Raw genomic sequence first — 25,339 nt, 5'->3', positions numbered from 1 at the left:
TAGGATAAAGAAAATCAATTCTATGCAATGAAAATGAATAAAAAGATAAAGGATCATAAAGGGAATTCGGTATACTTTCCAATTGACTGTATTATAGTTTTCATACATTTATATGGCCACTGTGTGCACACATAAACGTATCACGTTCCATCGTATATATATATATATCACCATTCCCTCGCATTTCGCCTCTTTTCTCTCAGAGAACCTCTTAACTTCGATGTTACCGGATCCTCCGCATTTCCTCGTTTCCGCAAATGCATCAGACGATTACTTTGTTCGGAAGACAGCAAAATGAGAATCTCAATAAAATTGATTAATGCTGTTACGTTAAATTATCACGCATAAATTCTTATATAATATTTTAAATTTCATTTTTTTTTCAAATATTCGTTCAAATGATAATAATTATTTCTTAGATTTTTTTACATAATTATACGTGATAAATTAATTTGTCGATCGATAAGTTTTTGCGGATCAATAATAAAATCACCTGATGCATTTGTTAAAAAAATCATTTCATATCTTCGATCCTTTACACTCGTGTACTCATCTCTTCTCCTCTTTTTTTTGTTCTTGTTTTTATATGAACGCACGTCAGCGTTTTAATATGCACATTTTTTTTTTCGTGCGTAGCTGTCCTTCTTGGAAAGAGCGGAAACACAGGTGAGAAGAGACCATTAAAACTGTATACATATCACGCCTTTATCGATTCGTTTGTTGAAACTTGCTCCTCCATTCCTTCATTCACTTCTTTATTATTTTACCTTCTCCCCCTTTCAAAATGTTTTAGAACTTTTCAACCATATAAGCAAATGATCCAAAAAAGCATTAAAACGTTAAAAAAAATATTATTAAAAAGTAAAATCATTACACAAGATATGTAAATATGAAGTTATAATTTTAATATATTTCTTGTTCTATATACATATTCATTAAAAAAAACATAATATCATTCATTATCTCTGCTGCTCGATTCATTATGATACATGATAGTTCTAAAATATTTTGTATACGATCATCTCCCTTTCCTATTACCTATCTTCATTCACTAATTAGATTTGTAATTACTGTTGGCTGTTTAATCGATGGAACGAAGCTCACCCAATATTTGTCCGATATGTTTCGATTAAGCTTTAATTCGTGTGTGCCGTTTCGTAATATTCGATGGTAATAATAGGGGTGTCACAACGAAAAATAGTAGTAGTTCTTCGCGATACTTGTGTTTGAAAATGTCCATTTATAGGTGAGCTCCGAGTTACGCTTATATTAGAGTATTTTAAGTATGTAACCAATTTGTCGATACCAATTGATCGATGTTCGGTGATATTAGTGATATTAGAAGTGATGTTTCATTTATCGATCGTTTTAATTATCGATAATTATATGTGTCCAATCATATGAGGGGTATAAGTTCATAACTCATTTGCACAATTTTATGAAATTTCTATTTTAAAACATATTGCATTTACGTAAATATATATATATATAAAATATATACGAAATATTCTTCTTTTGATAAATATTATTCTCTTTACACACATCATACATTTAATACTACATCGTGTGTATAATAGCTTTTCGCAATTAACAATTATTATATAAACGAATAATATACCTATATAATTTGCACGTTGAAATATTGTATTATACAAAATATCGTTTTTTTTTCCAAAGCACTTTCAAAATTATTCTAAATTAATAATTCTACTTAATTAAATATTCTAATTAATAATTCTACGGATAATATTTGTATATACAAATTGCTTCTAGTAATTACACAAAACACGCATATTCACACAATTAACAAACATAATAATATACTTATGACGGTACCAGAGCTACTCTTTTTTTTCTTTTTTTTTTTTGTTCTTTTCATGTCAGTATTACAGCATGATGCATGCAGATTACGGAATTATATTTTCCAAAAAAAAAAGGAAAAAAAAAAGAAAAGAAAAGCAACAGAAAAGAGAGAAATGGGAATTGAACGATTATTTTGCGATTGGGCGCTATTGTAGAAATTTGAACGAATAAAAAAAAAAATGAAAGGAAAACTTATCTGATCGATTTCGTTTCGATTTTGAAGGGTCCACCGGAGGTAGCCTAAGTCCTGTCACGTCCCTAGCGCTCAATTCCTTAACGGGGACACCTTTGAACGGGTTGCAGGACTCTTTGAGCAACGCCTACTCGAGCTTACAACAATACGCAGGTAAGAGGATGTATTTTCAAAATGCTTGTTTTTCTCCTCTCAGATCAGAATGTACTCTTGATTTTTAATATGGTGAAAATAGTATTGTTTAAAACTTGCACTCATGAATGTGTGAAAAAAAGTATTTGTTCTAACGTGTAACTGTGCGCCTTAAAGCTCTCATTGGAAAGACGACGGTGACCGTGGAAAAGAAAGAATTACATAGTGAGTAACTAAACAGTGGAATGCCTGAACCTTCCTTTAGTTATGTGCGATGGGACTGTGCTATTATCCGATTGTGATTAATTTGCACGTTATCGAATGATCGAAATTTGGACAGGGATGGATAATATGCTTACGTGCAATTTTCTAAACGAGTTGTAATAATTTAATGAAAATATCGAGTTAAATATTAATTGCAGTTTGAGAGTACGTGTTGCGCGTGAGCATACGGTCACCACTGTGTAATGCAAAATCCAGCTCACAAGATACGCAATTTTGTTGAAGGATAGGAAAAAGATGTACTTGTTATGGCTTTTGGAAAATATTTGATGAAGTGACCAATGAAATAATCGCGTTGTTGATAGAACGTGCAAAAAAGTTGATGGTGCAAATTGGTGGATATTTGAAACGAAGATGATAAATGTAATATATAATTGTGGAATGATATCAAGTAATATGTTATATTTTTTTCAAATATAGCAAATCAAATTTACTGTAAAATTCGTGATAATATGACAACAGGAAATTCAATTTCATCTGAATAAAATATAAACAACCGTTATTCGTTTTAATCGTTTCACTTTTATCTATTATTTAATCAATTATTCGATATATCTAACGTCCTCGATAAACCGATGCTATAACACGATAACCAACACCATTTTGTATCTTCAATAATCTAAAACCGTAATCCAACCAAAAATCAACCAATAATTCAAACCCGCAATCGAGCCAATAATTAACTTCATGTTGTATCTCCGATAATTGGGAACCGTAATCGAGTCAATAATCGCGGTAATCAAAGTGCGAATCTCGTGGGGTGTGAAGAAACACAATATGTAGTTGAATCGATGGAGGAATAAGAAATCATCGATGATGACGAATTTTCTGCTTTCAGGATTTCCCGCGTTTACAGCGGCGGCGGCGGCGGCGGCGGCGGCGGCTCAAAAGGCGAAATTCACTAACACGGATAAGCAGATAGAGGGTCCAGAAGGTTGCAATTTATTTATCTATCATCTACCGCAAGAGTTCAGCGATACTGACCTTGTCTCAACGTTTCTGCCATTTGGAAATGTCATCTCGGCGAAGGTTTTCATCGATAAGCAGACGCAATTGAGTAAATGTTTTGGTAAGATGCGACAATATTCTCCGATGTATTATATTTCGTTTAACGTGCTTTTATTTGTATCAAATATTTGGATCATGGTAGCGATTGATGACACATTTATGTCTCTATTTATATACGAAATTTGCGGAAGAAGAATTTGGGCAATTTTATCTGAAAAATAAAATATCACTAGATCTAGGGATCCCTAGCATAATGTCAATATTTACGGATCTTATAAAATTGACACTAGAACTACCAGAGATGGACGTATAACTATTTTTACCGATACCAGTCAAAATGACTGAGATTTATATTAAAGAAAAAATAAAATCTATAATATTTAATACTTTGATGTACTTGTAAAAGTCATCTTATTTTTCAGACAGAAAAATATTTTAAAAAAAAATTTCCAAAAAAATAATAAAACCAGTCATTTTGACTGATCCGGTAGTTCTAGTTGTTAAAGCATTTATAAGTGATACAAGTTATTTAAAAGTAAAAGTAAAAAAAAGAAAAAAAATGATGAAAATGATTTATACTTACCATTTATATTAATACGTTTGCTATAAATGAACGAAATGGTTAAATTCGCATTTAACTAATACCTTTCAAAATACGAATAATTTACAGGCTTCGTGTCGTATGACAATGTGGCGAGCGCACAAGCAGCAATCCAAGCGATGAACGGCTTCCAGATCGGCATGAAGCGGCTGAAGGTCCAACTGAAACGATCCAAGGACGCATCGAAACCCTACTAGCCGACATCGTCCACCGTTCGTAGGTAGATACCAAGGACTTCTCGGATACCACGGCTCGAAATCAACGACCTTGGTGTCCTTAATAAAAAAAAAAAAAAAAAAAAGAAAAAAAAAACAACAACAAAAATTGTTCACACATTCGATATATCTCTCGACGTCGATCGTCATTGATCATTTTCGGTCTGGATAGATAGGATTGGCTCTCTTCATCCGACCAAAGTATTTAGCAGGCGTTGCTTGCAAAACAAATCGTTTCTAGTCAAGCAATATTTTCTATGAAGGTCGAAGAAATAATTTATGATAGTGTTCTTCTTTTTTTTTTTTTAGAGGAGAGGAATTTTCGTTTGAAATTTTAGATATTTAAAGTTATATTTCGAAACGAGGCTGTGATAATGTTGAAGACTTACTATATCGTCGATACTGTTTTCCAAAGAATATGAAGTAATTAGGGAGAACGTTCTGTATATATATATACATATATGTATATATATATACATATATGTATATATATATATATGTATATATATTTTGTTTTTGAAAACGTTCTATCATACTTCAAACGAGAACTAGTTTTCTCGAAAGTTCAACTTTCTCTTACTTGTCAGAGTCCGTCCATATTACCTACGTGTATTCTGGTAATCTTATATCCAGAAGATTATACCTATCTTTTCTTCTCGTTTGTTTGACTGTTGTATATCTGTATTTCTCGTGATATACGTGTTTTTTATTAATCGTGTCGTTCTTCGAAATCGATACCTCGTATTATGACAGGACTTACAAGTGAAATAAAAAAATTTTGCTCTTTATTAAACTCAATAGTGACTTCTGAATATTTTGGTTTCGCTTTTTTGCCGGTGATAAATAATTTTTATCATATTCTTCTTATTTCTATTTTGTTTCTTTCTTTTGTAATGTTTTATAAAATTGATAAAGATATTTTAATATATGTGTTCATTATTAGCATGTAAAAACTTTTTCTAATACATGTTCGATTTCTTGACTGACAACTTTCTAAGTGTGTACATACATATTATCATCACTGATTCTGTATACGGAGAAATACATATAGATATTTATTATTAGATGATAAAACTTAGAAAACTGCATCTTTGATTTTAATATATTCATTTTTAAAAAATTCGAAAGTTGCATTTATTAGTAAACAGATTAATCTAAAACATTAATGTAAATTAAAACATTACTGTAAAATAGAATAATGATTTTAAAGTAAGAATTTTGTCTGTATTGTCTTATCTATTAAATATCTATGTTACGTAATATCTATCTGTTGCATTATGTGTACAAAAAAATGTCTTTATCGTTTAATGTAAATATTTAAATATTTATATAAAATTTTTTATATTGCACAATTATCGTATCATTCTCTTAAATATAATAAAATTGATAAAATTTTATACAAATACTCAAATACTCAAATACAATCATAACTACATAAAATAAATCTTATTTTATGAATATCATATTTCTTCGTGCACAGAATTTCAGAGTGAACATATCATGAAAATTATTTATAAAATGTAAATTATATAAAAATTAATGAATTGATCACGCCGCATCAAAACGAGACCTAAATATTCTTATATATTTATATACTCCGTCGCGTTCGTCCTTCGATTTTCTTGAAGGTGCCCGTTATATTGAAGGTGCCCTTCTAGTCTTATACTGCCCCACCAGCCCCCTTTTTCTCGCGTCAGTGGTGTAATCAAAGTTCATTTCGTTGCAAACGGCTGCCAATCAAGCTTACTGTGCTAACTTTTGTGCACAAAGTGGAAATTACGTAAACGTGAAGTTTCACTAACCAATTCAGTTGTAGCTTCTCCTCAGGATATGAGAGTACAAGTAGTTCGCTTTGAGTTTTTTTTCTCTCACGCAACATTAAGTTTCGTACGTTTAACTAAACTTTACTTTTATTGTTGTTGTTCTTATTTTTACTTGTTTGTTTTACTATTTTTTTTAAAGATCTGCTTCTATCGTTCCTATTTTAATCTATTTAGTTTTATATACACGTATATATACGTTATATTTATATATTTCTATATCTATATATATATCTATATATCTATATATACATATATATACATACATATACATATTTTTTTCAGTAATTTCGTCGATAATTATTTGTTTGTTATCTTACCGACACAAGGTACCAATGAAAACAATTGCAAATGGTCTACCTCACTAATTTATCTAATGATTACGCCACTATATTTTATTACTGTAATCGCAACACTCAGTCCCTTGTTATTATTATTATTTTTTCTTTTTTTCTAAATTATACAGGGCACACAGAACTTAGAACGTTCTATCGTAATAGTAATATTCTCGAAGTTTGATGGTTAATTTACGCTATGACGCTTTTTTAGTTGTTAGTACTAACATCGCCGTGTGTTCTTTTTTTTTTCTGGGATGTCGTCGGACGTCAAACACCATTATTGCCAATGATGGTTTGTCGATTTTCTTTTTTATAAAATATTGTTAGAAAATATTTACATAAAAATCTTTCCTGATCGTCAATTTATATTTTATTTGAAGAATAAAATTGTCGATGAACCATGATGGTGTGAAAGAAGCAACAAGAATCATGTGATAAAAATGAATAATAATAAATATGAAAAAAAAATAAATAAAACTGATTTATCAAATAATAAAGTTAAACAATTAATAAAATAGATCCTTGTCGCTCCTTTATTTAAAGAACGACGTACCGGCATACTACCTGCGTATACGATGCACGTTGACGTCATATTCGCAAAATCCTGCGATAATATTTTTATTCAATTCATTTATCTCGCGAAATACCATTTCCCAGTGCACAAATTTACTGCTCTTCAATATTCATTTTATATCGATTTATTTTTTAAAATAAGAAAGTGAAGGGAAAAAATTTCTTTAATCCTCAGAATCATAATATATATTTCGTCAAGATAAAAATTAGTAAAACATTAACACTTACGAAAGAAAAAAATCATAAATTTTGAAAAGAAATGTTTCGATGACCATCGATTTCGTCATCGTGCACGTTTGCCCAGGGTATATCCTACATATCTGGTGTGTGGTGGTGACTAACCTGTCCGTGTGTTTGTTTGTGTGCCAGCAGGTGGCCTGTGACGTTGTGACCGTGTTCTCGATCGGAGTCGCCGTGCCATGTCAGTATCAGTCAGTCGAATCGGTCAATCGTTCGATCGATCGGTCAATCGATTAGTCGATCAGTCGATTAGTCACGACTCCTTGGTCAGCCTCTTGATCAATCATTCTGTGTCTGTCGGTGCCTGTACACATCTGCCCGCTCTCGCTCCTCTTGTAAGAAGCGGTTGCCCGCTCTACTCCTACACATACATTATATATACCATGATGCTTCCTAATTTTTTCCTCACATGACCATCCTCGAAGAAAAAACGAGAAAAAAAAAGACAACACTCCTCGAACGAATCCATCCACCTACGAGCTACCTCCATGTTTTATTTCGCGTACATGCGCACCGTTTCCGCGTATGGTCGTCACTGCTTGGTCTGTTCCACATTTAACCGAGGATAGATGGCAGCACACTGATTGTCAATCGTGGCGCGTTACTTTGTGAACGCTCTGCTTCGTAAATAGAAAACGATATTAAAAGAGAAAGAAAGAGAAGAATCCTCAATGGTCATCAATCAACTTTTATAACTATGGACCAAGTCGGTGCGAAATTAATCGAGGTGCGGAAACGGAATCAGAACGAGGAATCGTCGTGGGAAAAATAAACGCTCGATCTCGCATTTAAAAATTCGAGAGAGACCAGGAAAACGGCGATATCATCGTTCAGTGTGTAAAGAGTAGCGAAGCGGAAACCGGAGCACCACCGATCGAGCACTATGTTTTTATGTTCCTTGGGCTGAACTGTAACACACGCTACCTTATCTCTCTGTTTCTCTGTATGTGTGTATATATATTATATAGCATATTCGAACGATGCATACCCATATATCTGTGCATGTGTATGTACGAAAATGTGCGTATGCGCGAGTTGTGCGGTCTAAAGCTGATTGAAACACTATAAAAAGAAAAGAATTCGTTACAATAGAATATAGTTACCGCGATCTTTCAGTCGCTTAATTTACAAGCGATTCGAAATGAACGAACGAAAAAGAAATATAGAAACGAATCAATTTTAGATCGCAATAAATTATTTGTGGACCTTTAGTGTAAGAAATATTTGCGTACAATCACTAACTAGCCGTTAAAAGGGAAGAAAAAAAATAATAAGGAACAAAAGTATGCTCGTTCCATAAGACGAAACTTGTATAAGTACCTTGTATGTATTATACGAGAATATTATCGCGCATGCGTTCACTTATCGACTGAGAATCGATTATATCGGCTCACTTTCGGGATCGCTGTCAGCGTCGCGAATCGCCTGTTCATATGTAGATAAAAAAAAAAAGATACGCACTAATTATTATAGTGCCGGCTCTAATCGAATAAATAATAGGAAAAAAAGTGTGTGTAGAAAATGGAAAACCATTGAAACAAAATCATTGAAAAAAAAAAAATAATAATAAAACGAAGTGAATGCAAACTAAACGCTAGAACGAAAATAAAAGAATATGTGGACCGAGCGAAATGGTCAGAGTCCGATTAACTGTTGTAAATTAAAATAATATAATGGTGTAAAGATTACCAAAAAAAAGAACCAAAAACAAAAAAAAGACAAAACTGGAACAAGGAGACAAAACGAAGTGTAGGGAAAAAACGATACATAAGTAGCATTTTTTAATGACTTTGTGATAACGTTGTACCGTACATAGGATTGGACTAGGATCGCTTTTTAACGTGTGTATGATAGAAATAAGCGTGGCATGAGGAACTTAAAATGATGGAAAATTTCGAATTAAACTAAATTACAGGAAAGAAAGGAAAAAGCAAACAAAATTTTTCATCAGGTGACACTTCACTAGCGTGCACGCCATCATTCTTATTTTCTTTCTTTTTTTCTTTCTCTCCCCCTTTTCTTTCGCCCGTACCGAGTAGGTACTTATGATTCATGATTTTTAATTGTTTTCTGTTGTGTTCGAACCTGTAGATAAATTATACGTGTCCACGGGTAAACGAAATTTGTACGTTTCAGTACATTATGAGAAGAAAAAAGAAGAAAATTGGAAACATTCGAGAAAATTTGAGAAACCTTTACGATTATTATTATACGACAGTCACGTGGCCGATCACATGATTATACGAATTAATCTTGAGTCAGTAACCATTTTTGTTACATTATATGACAAATATAAATGATTTTACGAAACACCTAAGAGAAAATATTTGTACTTTGTTAACTTTGTTTTTATCTACGTAGTGTTTAAGTTTTTCGAAACGATGTAGAAGTGATCAGGATCTTCTATTAAGAATTATAAGTTTTAATTGATCTTTTGAGGTTCAGAACTTCAATATAAGGACATTTAGGTCGTTACTGATGCAAGATTAACTCATCGATGTCATTGTAAAGTACTTAATTTCACTGTATTCTTAAAAAGGTATACGATTTCATGAAAAAGTAGGAAAAAAAAAAAAAAGACAAATAAGATATTGGAGAGTCCAGAAATGATAGTTGGATAATTTTCATATAAAAATTAAATCAATCTGCGTGTTCCTTACATTTTTCTTATCGCCAATTTATGAAAGATTTTTATATTTTGTGGAGTCGCTCTATTATTTAAAAATCAAGAAATGAAAAAAAAAAATCGGAGAAAAAAAATTGTTAATATTATAGCAAGATAATGGAACATTGCAAGCTCTCCCTCAGAACAAAAAATCGAAAATCGTAAGGAGAAGAAGAACGATGTAGTAAAAACTTCGTCTTCGACTTGAAAAGAGAAGTATCCAAAGTGTTTCAATTTTGAATTTAGAGTTAAATCTTATTTCACGCGAAATGATCATGAATTTCATAGTTGAATCATATCGACAAGACAAACTTCATTGCAAAATATAATTAAATTATTTTTTTATATCGAATTACTTATTAACTTCTGTACAATGAAAGAAGTTAATAATTTGAAGATTTTTAAAAATCGAAAAAGTAATTAGAGATAGTAGATCAATAGTAGAATTGTAGAGAATAATAAATAAAATAATCGCATGAATTTGTCTTGTAAGTATGATTAAAAAAAAAAAAAAAAAAAAATATCTACTCGCCATTGAATAAGAAAAAAACAGCTGGAGTGTATGGGTGATCATGACTGGCTCTCTTTCTAATCACTCATTTCATCACGAATCGTCTCTTTCGTCATTTTCCCATTTTCCCGTCCTTTTTAAAAGGTTGGTTAAAATTTTGAATTAATAGTTGTAATGAATTAGAGAAATTGAGTTTTTAAAAAAAAAAATTCTCTTTTATAAATATAGTAATTTGAGCGCCGTTCGAATGGGACATGTTCTTTTTGATGATGCTAATACACAATTTACACGCACGCGTCAAACCAAATGAACGGAGCAACGAACACTTATTTCTTTACATTTAAATTTCTAGGAAGGAATGAATTATTATTACTATATTAGATGATCCATCAGAATGAGGACTAGAGAAATAATTTTTTTAGGAATTATGATTCTAGAAATAATTCTTAGAAAGAATTATGTGATCAGTATACCTAATCGATTTAAATCTTAATACTTTTTGATAATAATATTCGTATGCTTCTAATAACGACTGAATATTACATTTTTGAAGGAATATTCGAATTGCGAATTTTTTTTTTTAATTTTTATTGCTATTTCAACTTTTATTAGAATTGTTTATATCAATTTTTTTATCTAACTCAAAGTAATTGAATTCTATCCAATAGTTGTCATCTTTATAAAAGAATTATAAAATACATCGATATTGAGAATTTTATTTCAAGTATATTTCCTCTTGTTTTCTGATCTAGATACATTTTCTCTTTAATCGAATATTATTAAATCACCAAAGCCGATAATACCATAATAAACATTCGTTCTAAATTTTTTGATACGTATCTAACATACTGTGAATTCAATACACTTTCTCAGGGCCTCATGTTGATCACAGTATACATGTTTCCATATACAGCCATCTCTATCATTTGACGAATTGCATTGGAATGCCAAAGCCGATACCATAAAGATTCACCAAATCCTGATATTGAATTCAGTTAGTATCGATTTTCCCATTAATAATCAAGGACTTAGCGCCAAATTAACCAGCATAAGTACACGTATATATATAGTTTCTGATGGATCATACTAATATCGATCGCAAAATAGGTGGTCGTTGCATCATGCTCCGTGTCAATTACCAAAGACATCTCTTTAATTAATCGATGTACTTACGCACCGTAAACAACTAACTCTTTCTCTCTCAAACATACGCACGTTCAGCCGATATATAAATATCATATAACAATTATTAATATTGCGTGAGGTTACACCGTTCTCTTAAGTCCTTTTTTTCTTTTTTTTTTTTTTTTTTGTACACGTGAATACAAATGGAGCCTAGTCAAAAGTAATATTACGAATTAATATATCATCATTTTTACGTTCTCATCTCTTTCACCAAATCCTCTTCAGCACGTAACGTTTATTTCGTTGTTAATCAAATCGGGAAAGAAAAATATAAAGGGAAAAATTAGTGCTGTCTACGTTGATCACCATCATTTATTATCATTATTATCGCTATATCCCAATTTACCAACATTATCGTTACCTTTATTATCATAATTATTATTAGAACTATTATTAATATTTGTCGCTATCGCTCTGTTGATAGTTTATTAATGTTATATTATGACGTAATTATTATCGCTATGATTATTGGTGGTATCGTTATTGTAAAACTTTATTCTTATCATTATTATTACTTTTATATCTTATTATTATTATTATTATTATATTATTATTATTATTATTATTATTATTATTATTCGCACTTTGTAGGAATGGTGTTTACGATTATTATTATTCGTAAAATATTTGTTTGTTAGACGATCATTGTGACGCTAAGCAAATCATTTTTTTTGATTGCGGTGCAATATATACTTTTGTATAATTTTTACAAAAGCTTCCCGAGCTAAGCGAACGAATAGGGATCACTCGAAGCAACGTACTTAATCAATATTTATCGTGTCAATTATTATAAACAGAATTTATTTTAATCGATAATAGCAATTTTTTTCACTATACTTGTATATTTTATTTTAATTCATTTTCTTTTTTTAAATGAATTTTTCAATGTTGTTCAAAAGTGAAATATTGTGAATATACAAATCTTATATATATATGTGAGTTCAAAAAGAATGGGTGATCCTATTCGTTTTTTCTTTCCATCATCAATAATTACCGTTGCTGTGAATACCATTGCAATTGGTCATTTAACGCTAGATATATATTATATTTTCGTTCTTTACTTTTTTTTTTTTTTTTTCGTTTTAAACGTTATAGATATACATGATCTGTAAACGACTATCACGTTTAAAGCATATGTATGTCATCCCTGCAATGTTAACAGATTATAGTACTTTATTTTGCCGTTTTTTCTTCCACGTAGAACTTGTTTTGTTTTCAACTTTTTTTTTTCTGTATTATTGCTATTAATTATTATTATTATTATTATTTTTATTTTATATAATTTTAGAATTGTGCGTTTTACCGCGTTCGTTTTCCTTGGTGCTCTTATATGTGCGATTTTTGGAACATGCAATACGCTAGTATGTTGTTGCGAGAACAGATTCAAAAAACGATCGTTCAAAATTTACACGGTTCTTAATCCATAAGAGGGTGATTTTATTGAAAATTAAATAATTTAAATATTTATGGATTTTGCAATTGAAGATTTTCAATTTAAATGAAAATTGAATAATTGAAATTTTCCTTTGAAAAATTTTATATAAATATATATATATATATATATATATATATATAAATTGTAAGAATTCGTTTAATTTATAATTTTCCTAAAAAAAAAAAAAGATAAAATAAAATAAAATAATACGACGAATTCTCTCGTGCCAAAACTATTCTTCAATCGCTGTAAAACAAAATGAACGATCGTCGTTCGATATCTCGATCACGATAGAACCGAGTAGTACGATTTCATTCGAAATCGAATAGAATTTGATCGACCACTCGAAAAGAAAAAAAAAAAAAAAGAAAGAAAAAAGAAAAAAATATATACCACGGAGAAAACGATCGTGAATGAAATCAAAGAGGTACCAAATTTCACCGCCAAAACCGCGAACAATAGCAAACCCCCTTCTTTCTATCCCCTGCGCACTATAGAAAATCTATACGCGCGTGTATCATGTGTACGTGTGTGTGTGTGCGTGTATTGCAAACAATTTATATATATATGTATATATATGTATATATGTATATATGTATATGTATATATATATATATATATATATATATATATATGTATATCTATGCACACGTATATCACATCTGGGCATTACGTGTGTTTCTTTTGTGTATGTGCGTATAGAGAATGTACATGTACAAAATAATCAATGTATATTTTACGTGCGCTATAATCGTTCTTGTTGAACGTGTCATCCGCGTCATTTATCGTTGTGTTTGAAAATGCTCGCGTTTTAAAAGAAAAAATTCGACATATTTTTTTTTTTGTTTTCTGTTCAATTTTTGTTTCTATATCTATATACATATATACATATATATATATGTATATCTATGTATATATATATATATATATATATATATATATATATATATACATATATATATACATATTTTTTGTTCTTTCTGTTTTCTTTTTCTTTTGCTGTATCTTTTTATTGTTAGTGCATTATCATAATATTTTTCCGAATATCGTTATCAAATCGACGAATTTAAGAAGGAAAAGAATAAGTTATCGTCGATCTCGAATGCGTTCTTTATTTTTTTTTCCCCCTGCCCTCTCCCTCCCCCGTTTATATCCTCTTGTCATATACCGGAGATCAGCATGTGGCGTATGTTGAAAGTAACAATACATTGTATTTATTTTGTTGGTTTAATTTATTCTTTGCTTTCACCGCTATCCGCCATCTTTACCGCCTCCCCCAACTCCCGTCTTGTTTTCTTCGATCGACCTCGTCGATCGATCTTTTTTTTTTTTTTTTACGAAATATTTATAAATTGGTTTCGAAACGAAGCAATTTCGTTGCTGCAATATATATATATTTTTTTTAATACGTGTACTTTTAGAATGGATTTTAGAAAAATTATCAATGCAATTGTCGAGCGACTGGAAATGGATTTTGCTAAAGTTACACGTGATCGTTGTTGTCGAAAGTCTACGCGTGATCCGAGAATAAAATATGAATTATTTTAAATAATTTTCGAGAATATTATTATTATTATTATTATTTTTCGAGAATTTTGGTGGAATTTTATTATTTTCTTAGAATTTTCTCGATGCTCAATATTGTAATATAGTATTATACTTTAGTCAAGTCTTAATTAACTAAAAGTTAAGAAGAAATTGGCTCTAAAAGAAATTGAGTTAAGGGAAAGTTATTCTTTAATTTTTATACAATTATAGATGATATTTTTTTATTTAATGAAATTATACATAGGTATGGAAAAATAAAGAATTATTTTCATTACAACAAAGATATAAGGAATAATAACTTAAAAGTTTTTCTATTCGAGTAGACTTTCAATTTAGCAGTAAGCAACAATATCAGCAATTTTGCATGTAATTAATTGTTTATTTTCAAATTTTATATATATATATTTTTTTTTTAATATAATGAAAGTTTAACAACTTTTTCGGCTGAACGCCTTTCCTGCAAAATTTTACACTGATCGTTGTCATTATTTCCTATTTATATGTAAATGAATGTAAAAATGCAAGTAATTGATTAGGCAAATGCGTAAATTCTATACTAAAATGCGGATCGTTAAGGAAAAAACGATCCAAAATACGGAGGTAGGAAAATTAAAAAATTTGTTAAATATACAAAATAAGAGAAAATGATCATCGTTCAATTAACTAATCCAGCATGATGTTTTCTTTTTCGATAATACATTTTTGAAATTTAATTCCGCAATTTTAGATTTGTGTACTAATATATTTTACCTTATTTAATAACAAATTAACAAAACGTTGAACACCGAGATGAAGTTGTAAAAAATTAAAGATATTTTATAAAAATTAAATAATAATTCAATCAACAATCTATTTAAAAGTCATATCACTAAAGATAATTAAAAAATTAATATAATAAAAAATTATCAAACGACAGGATAAATTAAACAATTAATTAAACAAGATAATAAATTTTCTTACGAATTCAAACAATTCGTATAAAAAAAAAAAATACCTCGTTATTACATTTTCTAATAAATATTTGTAATCAAAGTTAAAAAGTTAGAAGAAATTAATCGATTAATTTTTATCATCTTAAATTAATAAATATCTATCGTGCTGGAACAGTTAATATAATGAAACGTGAATCGCAAGGGAGAAAATGCGAAAAAAATACGAAACGAAGAAGAAAAGATGATGTGGTTATTTCTCAGCCACCGAGCCACGAATGATTTTTATACATTGTATAAATTTTGTACATAGTCGAGCATAATCCAGCTGTAACTTTGATAACTATCTTCATGAATGTTCATTGTGTTCGGCCTAATTAATTCGCTCTTTGCTAAGACGAGAATGTATATCCGCCCTTTTGAACCCTTTAGTTGAAACTGAAATAGAGGAAGTGAGAGAGAAATTGCTCTAAATAACTCGCATAATTTCAAAATAAATTATCATCGAAAATGCGAAAAATACATAACAGAAGAAGAAGAAGAAGAAGAAGAATATATATATATATATATAATATATATAGGTACAGAGAATAAAAAGACTTTAAAAAAAAAAAAAAAAATGTACAAAGGAATCGAAAGAAAGATGCAATATTTTCGAACAAAGCACGCCAATAGAATGATTAAAGGACCGTTTACACGATAAAAAAGATAAAAAAGATAAAAAGGAGTCGAAGATATACGTTTTTGTCATATCGTTCAAAGGTAGATCATAAAATGGCGGAATGATCTAACCGTTTGTTAATTCAGGTAACGAGGAAGGAGGAAAGTGTAATCTGTAAAATGAGATTAAAAAAAAAATCTATGCGTACGATGTGTCGCGAAAATCTTTGATTGTATTTGAAAGATTTAATTAATGTGTTAAATAAGTTGGAAAGTTTGATAAAAATATATATTTTGTGGGTATAATAATACATTATTGATTATTGAAAATAGAAAAGATTTGATACGAATATTTTAATGTTGTGAAAATTTACAATAGAAATTTTTCTTTCAAAGAGAAACCTTTAAATTTCTAAAAATCAATGTAGAATTGTACAGAAATAAAAAAATTCAGATATAAATGAAACTAAGATTTTTGGAAAAATAATTTTTTGAATACTAAAATGTTATTTATTGACAAAATATATCAAAATTATTATATATTTATTTTTTATTTGAATAATTTAAAGTCATATTAAAAGAAAAATATTTAAAAAATATTTAAAAAGTCTAAAAAACAAGATATAAACTTTATATTATAAATTAATAATCGAACTTTTTCTATCCAGTGTTCAATTATCGAGTCAATTACAAAAAAGAATATTATTACTGTAACAAATAAACATAGATCTTTTTATAATACTTACAAATTTTTCATATCAACTTTTGATTAATATTTAAAACAATAAAAACAATGTTTTTATAGTTTAGATTCATAAAAAAAAAATTGAAAAATCTGAAAATAATCATAATTTATTATAATAAAATTATCAATCAAGATATAAGAAAATGTTATAAAAAAATTTTTTATTAATTTATATAAATATACATGCTTTACAAATAATCAAATTGGTCTTTGAAAAAAAACATATCTTTTTAAAAAAAAATATTCAACCAACTTTAACTTTTCCAATAGATTAATATTTCTTTTGATAAGATATTTATTACATCAACATGATTTCTGTTGATATCTTCAATTACTTATAATTATAAATATTATACTGTATCTAATCGAATCATGAATTTATAGATGATTAAAATTATTACAAGATATTTCTCCCGTCATTTTCATATCTTTTTTAATATTTATCAGTATTATTGTGTATATTATCTTATTAATTGTGATTATTACATCCACAAAAAAATTTCGAAAAATCTTACAATTCTATAATCTGTATTACATACTCTTTTTCTCTTTAATTAAAAATCATCGCAATCGAAAACTTTCGCGACATAGTGTAAGAGAGCCGTGTGTCAACTTATACTCGACATCACGACTTTGTAAAAAAAAAAAAACAAAAAGAAAATGGTAAAACGCAAATTGTGATCTTTCTCGTTTGAATGTTATAAATACGCTACAGGTTGTACAGTACGCACACGCACTTAATTCTTACAATCATCGGAGAAAACACGTATGTAGGTACACCGTGTATATAAAGCGTATGTAATTGATAAGGATATTTTTTGTACGTAGTTAAATCTCGAAAATGAAAAAAACTGCTCTCTACCATATATATATATGTATGTATGTATATGTATATCTGACTATAATTCGTTCCATACAATGATCTCCGTTGTAAGTACCTACGTAACCGTGCATGATCTGTGCTGACAAGTGGAGAAATTTACTTACAAAATCGATCGTTTTATTTTTTATTTTTCTTTCTTTCTTTTTTTTTTTTTTTTTAGATATCATTTTGAACGTCATCAAAAATTCGAAAAAATTCTTGAATGAAATTTAAAATGATATCGGTTCATCTGGATATGTTTATTTTACAATTGAATGAAATTAGAACATTAATCAATTACGTATGAATTTATTTTACATGTTTTGAATGGAGTACACATATTTCTCTCTCTCTCTCTCTCTCTCTCTCTCTCTCTCTCTCTCTCTCTCTCTCTCTCTCTCTCTCTCTCTCTCATCGTAAAATACGTATATTTTAGAAAGATTTTTTAGAAAAAACTAACAAATTGTTAATCACACCTGTAATTTATGCATTAAGAAATAGTGTGTTAATAATGATTTGATGCTGTAATAAACGAAATTATAGGTGTGATTAAAAATTAATTTGTTGCCTCCTATTTGGGAATCATCGAATTTGAATTTTATTCTACATTTTGTAAAAAAAATATTAATTTTTTAATAATTTAATAATTATTAATAATTATTAAATAAATTTTTAATAATTATAATAAAAAATAATTAAAATAAAAATACTTCGGGGATATTTGAAATCAAAAATTAAAGAATTTGAATACATTGATAAATATAAAAAATTGATTTAAAAAAAATTTTAAATAACAAAAAATCAGAATTTTAAAAATTAATTCTAAAAATTATTTATTAAATAAAAAATTAATGTATGTGAATTTTAATATATTTATTTACAGCCACAATTTAGAATTAATTTTTTTTCATTTGATGAATATAATAAAATACAATTTTGATAAAAAAAACTTTTTTTAAAGTAATATACATATTAAATAATATATATGTATATGTATGTTATATAATAGATATAATATATAACAAATAATTCATTGACCAGTCGCTAAATTCAAAATTAAAACAACTTTTAAAATCAATTTTTTGATTCAAACGATGATTCCTTTTTTTTTCATCGCAAATGAACTGCAAATACATATATAATAATTTTTTTTTAAATAATAATATCTGATAAACATTTGAAATATCGAATTATTATGAACGAAATTAAAAAAGATATAATAAATAGAAAATCGAGAGAGAGAGAGAGAGATAATTTGGATGTACCTAAACACGTGTCCCTTCGCAACTTGCGCATTAAATTGCATAAAGAAAATTTTTCAATGATTTGAAATATTGGAATCGATATAGAACATAAAAACCCGATTTCTAGAATAATCTACGTCTAACGGATAAGCTACGCGTCACGATGTTTACAATATAGATTTTGTATACTGCGTGCGTGAAAATGTAGAAACGAGCATGACGAGAAGACATTGTGCGTGCGAATGCGCGTTACAGAATTTACGTTCGACAGGTTAATAAATCGTATTTTCGAAATAAAATCAACATTTTTCTTATCTTTTATGCCCCAGAATCTTCCTTCTTTGTATAATAAATGAATAAAATGTACAGAATATATGCAAATATATGTATATACATTTCTTTTAATTAAATTAACTTGATAGATTCAACAAATTCAATAGCTTATTTAAAATAAAATTCCTATTTTGTCAATAATTTTAAATTTATTTTATTTTAATTTTTATGATATAGTATTGAAAAATAAATTAAAAAAGATTTTGAAAAATTAGAAAATAATTAAATATTTTTAATATATTATAATATAAATTTTTATGTAATAACAAATATAAACAAATATGAAAAAATTCAAAATATAAAAAATTATGAATAATTTTATTTTATAAATCTGAAATATTTAAAGATAATGATTATTGTATGAATAAGTTTTAATGAACAAATTTTAATATGTATAAATGAAAAAATATAAAAATTATTTTTATATATGCATCTAATAAATAAATATATTACTGCTATCATCTTTGAATATTAAATAATGATCAAAATATACATAAATGTAAAATTATATTTGATAAATTTATTTAGTTATTCACTATCTTACGCATTGCATAATCCTAGATTGTAACATAACCTAACATATCTGATAAAAATAATTATAAATATCATTAGATCATAACCTTGTCTTTGTATTTTGTGTTTAATATAATGAATTTAAAATGACTCAAGCTTATGATAACTATTATAGTGAATTTCAGAAAAATGCTGAGTTGCAGCAAAATTTAAAATATAAAAAAAAATATCGAAGATTAAAAAGGATTATAAAAGATACAGTATTCGTAAGATTCTTAATATATTTCTATAATATTTATAGTTATAATATTTTTTTCCTTTTTTTATAAAAATAAATTATTATTCTAAATAAAAGAGAACACAATAGCAAATTAGATTACTATTAAAATTGTAAAAAACTTTATAATTATAGGAAAATGCAGCATTATGTGATCAAGTTGCACAAATGCAAGAAAATCTTATGCTTGTAAAAGAAGAAAGATTGTTTCTTTTACGTAAATTATGTCAACAACAAGGAGATATAGATCCTTCTACTATGATAGCTCGATCTCAATCAAACAGTATTAATACTAATACATTTAATCCAGAATGTTCCACACCTAAGAAAACTACAAAAAAAAGAGTATCGACTGATGGCTCAGGTATTAAAATATTCTAATTTGTTATATTTTATTATTTTAAAAAATTATAACTTTTTAAACTACTTCAATATTTTTAGAACCAAAAAATAAAGCTAAGCGTTATAATAAAACTGCAAGAAAAGTAGTTCAATTAATACCACTAGATGTCCATGGAAGACCTATATTTCCTATTTCTTTGGGTGATCTCACTGTTTATTCGCTTGGAGAAGTAGTATCAGACAGAATTGCTTATCATACTGAAGATCTCATTTATCCAGTAGGTTATTGCAGCACTAGAGTATATGCTAATTTAAGAGATGTAAGAACAAAAAGTTTATATACATGTAAAATATTAGATGGTGGATCAAAACCAAGGTAATTACATTAATAATTAATAAAATTATATAATAAAATTATTATATAATATTATATAGTAAAATTATATATTATAATATATATATATATATATATACATATATAAAATATTTTGTATTGTAGATTTGAAATTGTATCTGATAATGATCTAGATCAACCATTGGTTGGATCTACCCCTGATGAATGTCATTCTAAATTATTAATGGCAATTTCTCCTGCACTTCGTTCAATAACGCCAAAAGGAGCTGATTTTTTTGGAATTTCACATCCTACCATACAAAATCTTATTCAAAGCACACCTGGAACTCGTAAATTAGCTATGTACAAACAACAACGTTTTGAAGTATGTAATTATGATTATTCATTAATAATTTCATTTATGATTAAAATAATAAATTAATTAAATAATAATTTTAATTAACAAATATAGGTAAGCAAGAATCAACCAATAGAAAGAGGAACAAGTCCAGTAATGGAAGAAGAAACAGATCCTGGACTTGGATTTGCTGCTTTGCATAGGCATTATGCATTAGCAAATTCATACAGAATTAAAGAAGAACCATCTGATAATGATCTTTTAGCTCTTCAAGAACTTCTCTCGTGATCTTTATATGTCAATGAAAAATTTTTCAGAAAAAGATATTTTGCTTTATGTATTGATACAATACGCACATTTCATTATTATCAAACATTAATCTTTAAATTATATATTTACAAAAAATTGGAAAATCTTTAAAACTAGCAACATTCGTTCTAAAAAATCACTTTATATTATTTATTAAACTACAATATATAAAGCAATTTATTCTTTATAAATATTTTTCTATTTTATTGAAATAATGTATAAATAAAATTGCGATAAGTAACATAAAAATTACTTACGAAACAAATACTTTGTAAATATTTTCTTGATATACATATTATAATTTTAACTACACTATATCACTGTAAAATATATTTTAAATAAATTTTACTTAAATGTCAACATTAATATACAATTAATATGCACATGTATCATAAAAACATTTCTCTTCTACTATTTCATGTATATAATTAAATGTTTTAGTTGTAAATATTTTGCAATAAATATTATCACATATTACTTAAGACTTTTAAAGTTGACTAGTTACAATATCATAGTGATATAAAATAACAAAATATCAATTTTGTTATAACAAAATACAATTATAAAACTGATTACAAAATATATATATTGAAATGATATTTGTTTCTATTTTTTTTATTTTTTTTTTTTGTTTTTTACGTTTACATTTATTTTCTTAGAAGTAACAATATACAAATTATTAAAATATCTATCATTAATGATAAATTTATTACATTGTATAAAGTAACATATACTTTGACAAATTTGGATAAGAATTAAAAATTAAATACATAAACATATGTATATATATATATATATATATATATATATATATATATATATGTATACACACATATATATTAATTAATGTAATCCAAAAATTATTTTTAATTGTGCAAATTTTTAGGCAACGCTATTTAATTTCTTTTAGTTGTATAATTTATAAAAGGTATTAGGAATTTTTTTTATATGCGCAATTATTTTATTAAAGCATATTATTTTTATCATGTTTTAATAGTAATAATAAAAATGTATAAAATTTCAAGTTATTTTAATTTCTTGCAATACAATAAAGAACATCTATAACTAACTTTTCAAATATTACCAAATTTATAAATTTTTTACTGTGTGTATCTTCAATAAGTTTTATTTAGATATAATGCATTTACAAATACTTTTCTTTATTGTAATTTATTTTTGCATATCTATGAATTTATCTATTTTTATAAATACCACTATTAAAACATAAATTATGTCTTAAATTTCAATTATATTATAGAAAATGAATAAAATGAAAATTTTCATTTCAATTTGATTATATAAAACTTAACACAAGAAAATTAATTAAGCATATACTTCATCAAAATTAATAAAATTTATATGAAAACCTGAAAAAGACGGTTTATTGCTATATATTTAGTATTTTAAAGAAGTTTGTTATGTTCTTTCATGTCACCGTCTATTCGTTGGTCCAATTGTTTTATTGAAAAGAGTATTTGCAATAGCAATTACTGGTGAAAATAATTTTAAAGGACAATCACTGAAACAAAAAATAAATATTCATATATAATTTAATAGAATATATAATTTATAAAGATACATACCATACTCCAGTCACAGGTACTGCTTCATTTCCACTTACAATAAATAACGGGAACAATATAGAAAAAACACAGCCACTAAAATAACAATAGATTAATTAGTAATATTACTGCATAGGAAACATGATATTTAAAGAAATCAATTACCTTATTACATACGAACTGGGCAGTTGGGTAAGTACTGCTAATGGCAGACCAAAACCCACAAAATATGGCCAATTACTTTCAATAAAACTTAATCGTCTATGTAGCTCCCAACCCATATTGAACCATTTGTATTCAAAAGCATAGAGAGCATATAAAAGGCACATATGTATAAGGGCAAGAATGTCACCTACAAGAGGTAATGGAATCCTGGATACCAACATTCCTTGACCCAAAAATAATGCTTGAACCAATATACTGAAAAGCGTGTCTGCTACGAGCTTGCTCACACTAGATAAAAGTAATGGCCTTCCTTGCCTATACCTATAAGCACTGTCCGCTATGTCCTACATGGTTTACAAATATAGCATGTGATATTAACCCCTTCAATGGTTACTGGCCAAAGCTTCTCGTTCTGAGATCAAATAACTCATACCTGAAACCATAAACTGTTGACTATCCTACTGAGCACAAATAGTGGTAGTACCCATACAGTGCCAAAAGTTAATGACAGAAATGGTTTCATCCAAGACCACACAGTCATACCCATACCCGGTGAATGACCAAATATAATGGTCAATAAGTACTTGAGAAATGGAAGTAAACCACATTCAAAAATTAATATGCTGACCCAAAATACACCACCATTTAAAGCACAACATTGAATTGTTCTTTTTAACACTTTTGATTCTCTGAAAATACATTATAATGTACTCATAAAGATATATACATATATAAGATATAAAATATTAAAATTTTGATATATTTTATTATATAATTTAACTATATACCTTAAATGATTAAAATGCTTTGGAGGATGAGGTATGACTGCTATGTCTTTTCCATGACTTTCTGTTTTATTTAAGGGTGGTTTAGATAATTTTTCATTAATTCGTTTGTCCATATAAAATAAGACAATAGCTCCTCTCAAACTATCTACAAATCCTCGATACATGGCATGTATTATTCCCTAAAAAGAAAAATTTCTTTTTAAAATTAATTTTAATTCTACTATTACTTCATAAGAAATTTATATTATAAAAATATATGATAGAAAATATATTTAATTATAAAATTATATAAAAAAATAATTAAAAAGAAAAAATTATGATAAAAATCTGATATTATTATATAAGGTTAGGAAAATCATATTTTTGTATTTAAAATGAAATTTAATACTCACTGTCACGTTATCCATATTTCACGATAATAATCACAATACAATATAATTAATCTATAATTTGAATATGTTGAATAATCTGCCAAAAAAACATTTTTGAAATAACATAATTGTCAATGGCAGTAATACAAAAACACATTAAAAGTGAATATGAGCAAAATATTTATGATATGAAAGTAAATAAGTTTAGAAATAAATTTTTTAATATCTCAAACACGTACATATTGTCATTCAATATAAATAAGAATATCTGATCGAATTAGAAATTTTTCTTTCAAAGCGCAAAAATATGCGCTGCCAACTAAATTAACGAAACTATTGTTGCAACGTTTCGTAAAGTTAAATTAAAAAATGACTTTACGAATATGTATCAACTGATTACTTTTCATTGCAGGCAAAGGTTAACATTATGTTAATAGATATAAAGGTCACTAAGCAATGAATCTTTGATCTTTAATAAATCTACTACTAATTCAAACATATAAAAATATAAAGCATTTGAAAAATTGGAATATATTTATTTATATTTATATATAATAATTAATAATTATTTGTAATTGTATATTTATTTTTAAACAATACAATTTTAAAACATACACATATATATACTATACATGTATAGAAGTTCTTTACTTAATTCACACATTTGTAAGAAGATATTAATACTGGCAGAAAATAGATGAAGCCAAGTTTTGCTGAACCTGAAATTTATATAATTTATTTACAAGTTATTATTATTTTTATTAAAAGACATTTATCTTTAATAATTTTTATTTATTATTATAAGTAAAATAATATTATAAAACATACATATACATTTTATATTATATCATTTTGTATCGAATATAATAAATGAAATTAAATTTAATTAAATTTAAAAAATAATTATGAAAATATAAAATATATTTACATAATTTATA

The 25,339-nt window shown here is 27.2% G+C and overlaps 3 protein-coding genes and 1 long non-coding RNA gene across 37 annotated transcripts in view; 2 read left to right on the top strand and 2 right to left on the bottom strand.

The window, feature by feature from the left end:
- LOC107994778 (CUGBP Elav-like family member 2) overlaps nucleotides 1–17,604 on the top strand; it is a 383,891-nt gene extending 366,287 nt beyond the window's left edge. For 13 of the 34 annotated variants that reach the window (XM_062085667.1, XM_062085686.1, XM_062085555.1 and 10 more), the window contains 5 exons: nucleotides 637–666; nucleotides 2,087–2,209; nucleotides 3,309–3,539; nucleotides 4,149–4,299; nucleotides 7,395–17,604. In XM_062085667.1, coding sequence (XP_061941651.1) covers nucleotides 637–666; nucleotides 2,087–2,209; nucleotides 3,309–3,539; nucleotides 4,149–4,276 — 512 coding nt within the window. In that variant the 3' untranslated portion in view covers nucleotides 4,277–4,299; nucleotides 7,395–17,604. The remainder of the gene's footprint in view (nucleotides 1–636; nucleotides 667–2,086; nucleotides 2,210–3,308; nucleotides 3,540–4,148; nucleotides 4,300–7,394) is intronic. The other 21 variants (XM_062085629.1, XM_062085606.1, XM_062085586.1 and 18 more) reach the window with 7 other exon arrangements.
- On the bottom strand, nucleotides 509–4,391 carry LOC133667394 (uncharacterized). Its single transcript, XR_009832860.1, has 2 exons — nucleotides 4,124–4,391; nucleotides 509–3,689 (listed from the first exon to the last, which is right to left on the bottom strand). It is a non-coding gene; the product is annotated as an uncharacterized LOC133667394 (long non-coding RNA).
- Nucleotides 17,605–19,947: 2,343 nt separating the features above from the next.
- Nucleotides 19,948–21,992, top strand: LOC107994712 (transforming growth factor beta regulator 1). Its single transcript, XM_017051735.3, has 5 exons — nucleotides 19,948–20,161; nucleotides 20,308–20,536; nucleotides 20,614–20,890; nucleotides 21,014–21,233; nucleotides 21,321–21,992. The coding sequence occupies exons 1-5, from the start codon at nucleotides 20,042–20,044 to the stop codon at nucleotides 21,492–21,494; spliced, it is 1,020 nt and encodes a 339-aa protein (XP_016907224.1). The 5' UTR covers nucleotides 19,948–20,041; the 3' UTR covers nucleotides 21,495–21,992.
- A 423-nt stretch (nucleotides 21,993–22,415) lies between these two features.
- LOC107994704 (etoposide-induced protein 2.4) lies at nucleotides 22,416–24,886 on the bottom strand. The gene is made up of 7 exons (XM_017051719.3): nucleotides 24,641–24,886; nucleotides 24,423–24,498; nucleotides 24,031–24,209; nucleotides 23,676–23,931; nucleotides 23,243–23,586; nucleotides 23,099–23,173; nucleotides 22,416–23,034 (listed from the first exon to the last, which is right to left on the bottom strand). Exons 2-7 carry the CDS (start codon nucleotides 24,435–24,437, stop codon nucleotides 22,947–22,949), a joined length of 957 nt encoding a protein of 318 aa, XP_016907208.1. The 5' UTR covers nucleotides 24,438–24,498; nucleotides 24,641–24,886; the 3' UTR covers nucleotides 22,416–22,946.
- Nucleotides 24,887–25,339: the final 453 nt, after the last annotated feature.

Source organism: Apis cerana, linkage group LG1 (assembly GCF_029169275.1).
Source record: "Apis cerana isolate GH-2021 linkage group LG1, AcerK_1.0, whole genome shotgun sequence".
Classification (NCBI taxonomy): domain Eukaryota; kingdom Metazoa; phylum Arthropoda; class Insecta; order Hymenoptera; family Apidae; genus Apis; species Apis cerana.
This window is presented reverse-complemented; position numbering and strand designations above follow the sequence as displayed.

Excerpts from the sequence above, each read along its gene's own strand:
- LOC107994712 (XM_017051735.3), top strand. The coding sequence starts at position 20,042 with ATGACTCAAGCTTATGATAACTATTATAGTGAATTTCAGAAAAATGCT. Across the intron at positions 20,162-20,307 it reads TTATAAAAGATACAGTATTC|GAAAATGCAGCATTATGTGA; the intron begins GTAAGATTCTTA and ends TTATAATTATAG. Across the intron at positions 20,537-20,613 it reads AGTATCGACTGATGGCTCAG|AACCAAAAAATAAAGCTAAG; the intron begins GTATTAAAATAT and ends CAATATTTTTAG.
- LOC107994704 (XM_017051719.3), bottom strand. Across the intron at positions 23,587-23,675 it reads TCAACAGTTTATGGTTTCAG|GACATAGCGGACAGTGCTTA; the intron begins GTATGAGTTATT and ends TAAACCATGTAG. Across the intron at positions 23,035-23,098 it reads GTACCTGTGACTGGAGTATG|TGATTGTCCTTTAAAATTAT; the intron begins GTATGTATCTTT and ends TTTTTGTTTCAG.